Source organism: Camellia sinensis, chromosome 11 (assembly GCF_055761805.1).
Source record: "Camellia sinensis isolate YWXY chromosome 11, ASM5576180v1, whole genome shotgun sequence".
Classification (NCBI taxonomy): domain Eukaryota; kingdom Viridiplantae; phylum Streptophyta; class Magnoliopsida; order Ericales; family Theaceae; genus Camellia; species Camellia sinensis.
The window spans coordinates 141,051,770-141,060,601 of NC_138971.1; the positions used below are offsets into that span (position 1 = coordinate 141,051,770).

An 8,832-nucleotide genomic window follows, 5' to 3' on the forward strand; every position below is an offset into this window, starting at 1 on the left:
AGAATCGAACGCAAAATATTCTTCATTATAACTAAATAAACAGTAAAATTATATTTTCTTTTCTCTTTTCGCTTCTATCATCAAACAACAATGATCTAAACTATTAAAAAATACATCATTAATAGCATTAAATAATAATTATATTTTCTTTTCTCTTTTCGCTTCTTCATTTTTGAAATCTCCCACTAAATAAAGCGTGGAGAATTTTCTCACGTGTCGGTCATTCTCGTGATTGTCCCCCTCCCTTTGAACGTCGTGCCCGTTGAATTTTTTATTCTTTTTTTGGATTACGCTACGCTTTCAACCCCAAAACTATACTATAAAAATATATCAGAATTACTACTCCCTCTCTCTTCATTGCCCAATTTTTAGGTTCTTATCAGTTTTCAGAGTTTCTGACCGTGGTGGTGGTGACGATGATGGTTGCAAGATCAGAAACGAACGGTTCTGATTCCCAGATTCCCGCTCCCACAGGCGTTCCCAGTGCCCGAGATGCAGCAGATCAAGTCGTCGGTCACAGCGTACCAGAACAAGGTCCGAGCCAAAATAGCGACGCCGATGGCAACAACCAGGTACAATTATTGTAGATCACTGTTCACTTCTCCCTCTCTCTCTCTTACAAAACCAACTGTTGTATTGGACTCAACTGAGATGTGATTGGGTGCAACTGGTAAGCAATCCTATAACAAAATAATAATTATAAGTATATAATCGCGGTCTATTTTTATTAGGAAAATATTATAAACTGTAAATAATTTATCAATTTTTTTTATTAAACCTCTCATATATAAGTGTAGAATTCATAAAAATTCACATGTGTGACTCTCACACTTATGTAAAATGTTTTGTTCTATACCATATGAAAAATTTAATAGGTTATTTGGAATTTGTAAGCTCACTCTTTTTATTATCTTATCACTATTAGTATGTTTCAGAACTAGATTTTAGTCCAAAACAGTTACTTTAAAAAATTATATAGAAATGTCTTATTTTTTTTTTTTTTTTTTTTTTTTTTTTTTTTTTTTTTTTTGTAAAGTCAAAAAAATCATTCCGAAACATCTTAATTTTTCCTAGTTACAAAGTCAATAAAGAAATCACTTTCCAAATAAACCTAACATGTGGTGTTATTAACTCTATGGCTTCCTGGGTTGACCTTTTGATTTTTAGGTTTGTTTTTAATTATTTTAATTTGAGATTAAAACGTTTGATTTGGAAAGAATTTTTAACATTTTTAATTTTTTTGTAAGAGAAAAAATATAATGACTATGAATTAAATGTAATGTTTTGTCTTATCAGACAAAAAAATCTATTTTATTTTTTGTTACTATTTTAGCCCAAAAAAATCCTCAAATCTAACTTCCCAAACATAGAAAATAAGTAATGCCAACACTCTCAAATATACCCATAATGATGTGACAAGTAGTAAAATTCTACATGATTAAATATGGGACAAATTAAAAATTAACACTCATCATTCTATATTATTGTTTGTAAAATTATAAAAATTTTATTAGAGGTCTCAAACATTTTAGAACAATAGTATTTTAACAAGTAAATTAATAAGTATATAAATGTGATTAATGTAACATTATTTAAACATTAATATTAGCATAATTACATTTTTTATATATTATTTGTCATTTCATATAATACATTCATAATTATTGGGAAAATCTTTAGTCTTTGCATTTAGTTACACAATTTTATAGTGCATGTCACATATTTTTTGTAATAAATTTTTCTTAAATTTTTAATATAGTTACTAGAATTTGTGATTAAAAATAAAGTTATATATTTTTATGATAATGTTACATATTAATTTGTTTATTTATTACCTTTCTCAAATTTTGATGTGTACTTAATTAAAAAAAGAATAATGTTATATGCACCAATTAATATACTTACTAGTATAGCAATTGATGATGTGGCATAATTTAAAAGTTTTTGAGATTTGTAATGTGATTAATGAATGGGGTCAATAATAATTCATAACTAGTGTTGATACACTAATTAGTACACTAATTAATGGATGTAGCACCACTGATTAAAAATTTATCTTTGTGTCATCTTATGATATAAATAATCATATTTTCCTTTACTTTCCTATCAATTTTAATCATGTTTATTTATTTATTTTGAGCAAGAGTGAGAAAATAATCAGCTAATTTTTATTTTTATTTGTTAACCACCCCCCCCCCCCCCCCCCAACCCAAAAAAAAGGCATAAAAATTTTGCACATTCACTAATCATGATTTTTTTTAGGAGAAGAAAAACTATGGTGTTAAAGTTTTTTTTTTATCTTCTCTAATAATTTTTTTTAGGAAAAATTAAAATTACACTCCTGAACTTTATTTAAAATACGGCTTGCTCTCTATAATTTTAAAAATTATAAATATTCCCCTTCAAAATTAACAAAATTAATAGAAAAAAATGAAATTCATAACTATCTTTCTATACAACAATAAAATCATGAGAATTTTTAATTGAATATATTTCTGGTATCATTAAAAAATATTAATAAATAAAATAATCGTTTATTATGCTATTAGAAATTTAAAGAGACGTGATGTAATTTTTAAAATTATAAAGATTAATTTATAATTTAAACAAACTCAAGAGTGTATTTGTATTTTATCTTTTTGTAAATATATTTTTTTTAAAGAGAGAGAACATTGCCAATAATGTCATTTTCATTAATATTTGGAGTACCATATGCTTCTCTGGCATTAGTGGTTGAAGTTCAGGTAGACCCTTCTTCTTATTTATTTTTGTAAGCCATACAAAACAAAACTTAAACGAGTCCGTCGGGTTTCTGGTTTAGCCCACAAACGCATCAAAGCCTAACATTTAAAACATATAAGTAATTACACTCACCTTTCTTCATATTTAAAAAAATATAATTAATTATATATTTTTAATATAATGACACTGACATTCTTTAAGATTTTTAATTTACATAATAATTATAAATACTATTTTTATCAATAATTTACTTAGTCATATAATAAAAAAATAATATTACCATCTCTTATCTACTAATATATATATATATATATATATTTGTTTACTTTATTCACTATCTACATTAGTTTTTGTCAATGTTTGGTTTGGAGTTTGCTTATTTTTTGATTTTTTTTTTTTTTACTTATTTTCATCTTTAGTGAATTTATTTTAAAATTTTGAAAAAATTTTAAACTTCTAGATTCAGCTCAATAAGATGAACTGAAAAATTATAAATTTAAAAAAAAAATCAAAAAAAGTCTAGAAAAGACAAAAATAAACCAAAAATAGTAGACTTTTTAAACTTATTTTGGCCTTTTCATTTTTTTTAGTATTTTTCAAAAAAAGATTATACTTTTTAGATTCATCTTAACGAGACAGATCGGAAAAATAAAAAATATTTGACATAATTTTGAAAAAAATGTCATTGAAGACCAAAAAAACAAAACAAAACAAAACAAAAGATGTGACTTTTTTAGATGTTGCCAAAAGGTCACTTGTTCGTTTGGAAAATGGGTTGGTTTTTTAGCCTTTTGGCTTGGGATGGATTTTAGTTTTTTTGACTTTTATGAGAAAAAAAATATAATAATTATAGTTTAAATGTGATAACTTTTAGCCTAAAGTTGAAAAATCTATTTTATTTTTTTGTAATTAAAATAGCCCCAACCTCACTCAAACCCACATGCCAAATGAGCATAGCATTACTAAAAAGAAATCTATAATAATTTTGAAAATGTGAAACTATCTGTTTTTTTGCCCATTTAATTTTTATTTTATTGTTAAAATGAATTAGTTAAATATACTCATTAAATTAGGGTTGTATCATGAGAATTTTTTGATAATTTTTCAAGGTCTCTAACATGATTTATTTACAGAAGGTTTGAAATTATTTAAATAAATGTATTTTTTAATTGTTTATAAAAAATATTAAAAAAAATAAAAAGGTAATATAATTTTAAAAAGTAAATAGATAAAAAAATTATACTAACATTGAAGATGCCGAACAATCCCTTAATCATAATTGCTAATCAACCCTGTACCGACCCCCACCCACACCATTGCCCGGTGGAATGACAGCCTGCCACGTCATTTTATTTTGCTGTCACATCATCCCTGTCAAAATTGAAAAATATTATGGCTCCGTTTGGGAAGTGGGCTGGCTTTTTGATTTTTTTTAACTATTTTAACCTGGGCTAAAAAGTTTGGTTTGAAAAAGACTTTTTTATTTTTTGGTTTTTTTGAATTTTTTTGTGAGAGAAGAATGTAATGATTATGGGTTAAATGTGATATTTTATTTTTTGTGACTAAAATAACCTATTTTATCTTTTGTGACTAAAATAGCCATAAAAGTCCCGTTTAACTCTTACCAAACGGAGCCTATATATCTCAAATATTCTATCAAATCTTCGCATAAGATAAATTTCATGCAAATTTACATATTTATAGATACATATTTATACAATAATGATACAGATCACTAAAACATCACCACTAATGATGTGACAAGCCAAAAAAAAAAAAAAAACAAAAAACTAAAACACAAAACACATGTAATAGTGGATGAGACCCACTGCTACATCCTAGTGCAACCACTAATTAGTGGTCTGCATCATTTTTTCATATTTATACGAGAAATTTCATAAAATATTTAAGTCCTCCAACGTCACTCGTCAAAATTTTGAGGGGCACTCAAAAAAGAGTATACACATGTTGGCATTTGGTTGGGACTCGAGAGAGAATAGTCCCCCCCTCTATCTCTCTCTCTCCCCTCGATACCCAGAGATTTGGGCGAGGTTCGACAGATGGGTCGTGGACCTGTAAACAGTTGTGTTTCGCTTCACCGTTCGGTTCTACGATCACAGGCCCAGATTCATGACTTGTGTTTCTTTATTCATGGTTGGTTCTGTGGTTTTTCACATCTCAATGCCCTTCTCACTTTTGTATTTTTTATTATTCCAACTAATCAAATGATTTAGCCCCATCTCTTATTCAAAAATAATCAAATCTCAAACATACCCATCTTTATCACTGACCCTTCATAGTTCATAGTTTCTCTCAATTTGCCAATTGGGTAGTAATTATCTTGTCTTTTATATGTGTCTTTTTTAGGTGAAGCATTGAACCCAGTTTAAATTTCTGTAAAATTTTGCTCATTTCATTGTTTAAATTGGCAAACCCTTTATTGGTATTTATATGAGAAATTCCATTGTTTTGGTGGTGTGTGTGTGAACTTGTTGTAAATATTTGATTAGTAGGAGAGGATCCAATGTTTAAAAAGAAAATGCTATAGTTCTACAAATGAATTATTAAATTTTCTCCCAAACCTCTCTTATATACACGAGCGTGGGTCTCATACAAATCATATATGTGTGGATCCCACATCATATAAGAAGTTTGATAAAAAAATTTGATAATTTATTTGCTACTAGCATAACTCATATTTAAAATTGCTCATTTCATTGTTTAAATTGGCAAACCCAGTTCATATCTCTCTCCCTTCTCTACCCCCTCCATTGAACTTCTCTCTTTGCACATCTTTGTCTCCTTTTCCTTTTGCTTAAATTGTTACTTGTCAGCTGTTTTTCAGATCTCAATGCATGCTCTGTTTATCTTTCTCATTATTAACTTTAGCTCATCTTGTTCAAAAAATCAAATCTCAAGCATACCTATCTTAATCACTGACCTTCATAGTTCATAGTTCTCTCAATTTGCCAATGGGGTAGAATGCAATGAACCCAGTTTAAATTTAATTCAAATTTTGTTCATTTCATTGTTTAAATTGGTAAACCCTTTATTTATATGGGAAATTTATTTATTTTGGGAATAATGTTTGAGGGCCCGAATCAATGGCTCGAATTTGGCTCAAAACCCAAAACGACGTCGTTTTGGGTTTTGACTCTTTTTTTTTTTTTTTTTTTTTTCTTCTTCTTCCTTCCTGTTCTTTCTGTTCTGCTTCTTCTTCTTCGTTTGAACCTGAGAAGCAGAGGCGAGAGAGAGGGAGGAGAGAAAGAGAGGGAGAGGGAGAGGGAGAGGGAGAGGCCGTCGCCGTCGTCGTCGCCGATAGCCGATCGCCGCGCCTCCGCCTTCGCCGCCTCGCTGCTCTGCTCTGATCGTCGCCGGCTCTGCCCCGATCGTCGCCTCCGCCCCTCGTCGGCTCTGCCCCGCTCGTCGCCTCCTCCTCCGCCGCCTCCTCCTCCATTTTTTAGGCCCCCTCCATTCCTTCCTCCCCCTCCCCCTCCCCCTCCCCCTCCCCCTCCTTCGTCTTCCTCCTTTCTCCGGCTGAAAAGAAAAAAAAAAAAAAAAAATAGGAAAATGTTTTTTGAGCCATTCGAGCCGTTGCCCATTCGGGCTCTGTAGCATAGTTGTTATTTTGGTGTGAGCTTGTTAATTTTTGTGATTAATATGAGAGGCCCAATATTTTCTATGAGAAGAATTTGATTTTGAATGCAGAAATCGGGGAACGCAGTTGATAGGCAAACTTCCATTGCAATGGGAGAATACAATGCTGCATCATATGTGGGGATTCCTGAAGTACCTTCTTCTAGGATAGTTAATTCCAGGAAAGTCTCAGTTTTGCCCCTTGTTTTTCTCATCTTCTATGAGGTATCTGGGGGACCATTTGGGGTTGAGGATAGTGTGCAAGCTGCTGGACCCCTTCTAGCCCTTTTAGGGTTCTTGGTATTTCCATTGATATGGAGTGTACCTGAAGCCCTAATAACTGCTGAAATGGGTACCATGTTCCCAGAGGATGGTGGTTATGTGGTTTGGGTTTCATCCGCATTGGGTGACTATTGGGGATTTCAACAAGGTTGGATGAAATGGCTCAGCGGTGTCATTGATAACGCTCTCTACCCGGTCATGTTTCTTGACTACCTAAAATCTGCAATCCCAGAATTAGCTGGTGGTTGTCCAAGGGTTTTAGCGACGTTGGGTTTGACTTTTCTCCTCACTTACATGAATTATAGGGGTTTAACCGTTGTGGGTTGGGGGGCTGTTCTGTTGGGGGTTCTTTCGCTCTTTCCATTCGTAGTTATGGGATTTATTTCAATCCCAAAATTAAGGCCTTCAAGATGGTTAGTGGTAGATTTACACACTGTCGATTGGAATTTGTTTCTAAACACACTATTTTGGAATTTGAATTATTGGGATTCAGTAAGTACACTTTCTGGAGAGGTGCATAATCCGAAGAAAACTCTACCAAAGGCTCTTTTTTATGCTTTGATCCTAGTTGTTTCTGGGTATATTTTTCCCCTACTAATTGGTACCGGTTCTATACCACTCAACCGTGACTTGTGGACTGATGGGTATTTCTCTGATATTGCTAAGATGGTGGGTGGAGTATGGTTGAGATTTTGGATTCAAGGAGCTGCTGCAATGTCAAATATGGGGATGTTTGTGACTGAGATGAGCAGCGATTCTTTTCAACTTCTTGGTATGGCAGAGAGAGGGATGCTTCCCAAGTTTTTCGCGAAGAGATCTCGTTATGGAACTCCTGTTGCAGGGATCTTATGTTCTGCTTCTGGAGTGATTTTGCTTTCATGGCTGAGCTTTCAAGAGATAATCGAAGCAGAAAACTATTTGTATTGTTTTGGAATGATTTTGGAGTTCATATCATTTATAAGGTTAAGAATGAAATACCCAGCTGCATCTCGGCCTTACAAGATACCTTTGGGAACAATTGGATCAATTCTGATGTGTGTTCCTCCGACCATATTAATTTGTGTAGTGTTGGCTCTTTCTTCACTCAAAGTGATGGTTGTAAGCCTCATTGCCGTTGTTATTGGGCTTGTTATGCAGCCTTGTCTCAAGCATGTTGAAAAAAAGGGATGGATTAAGTTCTCCAAAAATTCCGATCTCCCAGATCTTCACGGTGCTGCTCGTGGGAATACTGAATCCTTAATTGATTAGTAATACCGGTTCTCTTTGTATATGAAAGCATCATACTAAACAGTGTGAGCTGTCAACACAAGAATCAATGTCTCAATGAACGACAAGAATTGTATGGTGTCTCTTGTATCTCATCAAGCTATTTGCCTTGTTTAGATGTCTATTGGTATGTGGTAAATGGCTGTTTACCATCTCTGTCTTACCCTGATTGGCATCAGAGCTCGAGTCTGTGGAGAACCGAAGAAAATAAGCATGTTCTTATTGACTGATTCAAATGTTAGTTCTTCAAGCATTTTCTGAAGCCAATACTGTTTGTGCATTAAGGGTATGTTTGGTTTGGTTTTGAGAGAGTAATTTTTAAAAATTGTTTTGGGGAGGGTGTTTAGAATTTTTTTTTGGTTTGTTTGGTTGTGTTTTTTGAAAATAGTTTTGGAGTTTGGGAGTTTGGAATGATTTGATATTTTGTTGTAATTGAGTAGATGTGTGTGAGAGAAAAAATGATTGGCAATGAAAGAGGAGGGAGAAAAAAGAAAAAAGAAAAAAGTGATTATTGATGTGTAAGAGAGAGAGAGTGATTTTGGAAATTGTTTTGGAAAAATTACAAATCAAACAAATTTTTTAGAAAATTTTTCCCAAAATCACTCTATAAAGCCAAACCAAACATACCCTAAGATTCTTAATCATTGCTTGGGTACTCAAAATCTGGTTGTTTGTTAAAGAAAGAAACATAATTTCAAGAAGTGGCTTCTCTTTCTCTGAGAAAAACTCATCCCCTTTCTTTTGCTCTCTGAATCCCCATGTCTATCTTTTTTTAATGTATGACTGTTACTCTTTGTTGGCAATGTCTTAATTTTGGTAACTTTTAAATTAGGGTTTCTCAAATGCCTATAAATATTAAATAGTCCCTTATGTATTGGTTATTTAGCTTTGAATATTGAGTATTGA

General features: G+C 32.1%; 1 protein-coding gene across 2 annotated transcripts; it reads left to right on the forward strand.

Annotated features, from left to right (window-relative positions):
- The first annotated feature begins 222 nt into the window (after positions 1-222).
- LOC114321009 (putative polyamine transporter At1g31830) lies at positions 223-8,358 on the forward strand. Of its 2 annotated transcripts, none has more exons than XM_028268132.2 (2): positions 223-572; positions 6,451-8,358. In XM_028268132.2, exons 1-2 carry the CDS (start codon positions 417-419, stop codon positions 7,906-7,908), a joined length of 1,614 nt encoding a protein of 537 aa, XP_028123933.2. In that variant the 5' UTR covers positions 223-416; the 3' UTR covers positions 7,909-8,358. The 2 variants fall into 2 exon arrangements, with proteins under 2 accessions (XP_028123933.2, XP_028123942.2); XM_028268141.2 differs by lacking the exon at positions 223-572 and adding an exon at positions 4,681-4,896.
- The last annotated feature ends 474 nt before the right edge of the window (positions 8,359-8,832 follow it).

Excerpts from the sequence above, each read along its gene's own strand:
- LOC114321009 (XM_028268132.2), top strand. The coding sequence starts at position 417 with ATGATGGTTGCAAGATCAGAAACGAACGGTTCTGATTCCCAGATTCCC. Across the intron at positions 573-6,450 it reads ACGCCGATGGCAACAACCAG|AAATCGGGGAACGCAGTTGA; the intron begins GTACAATTATTG and ends TTTTGAATGCAG.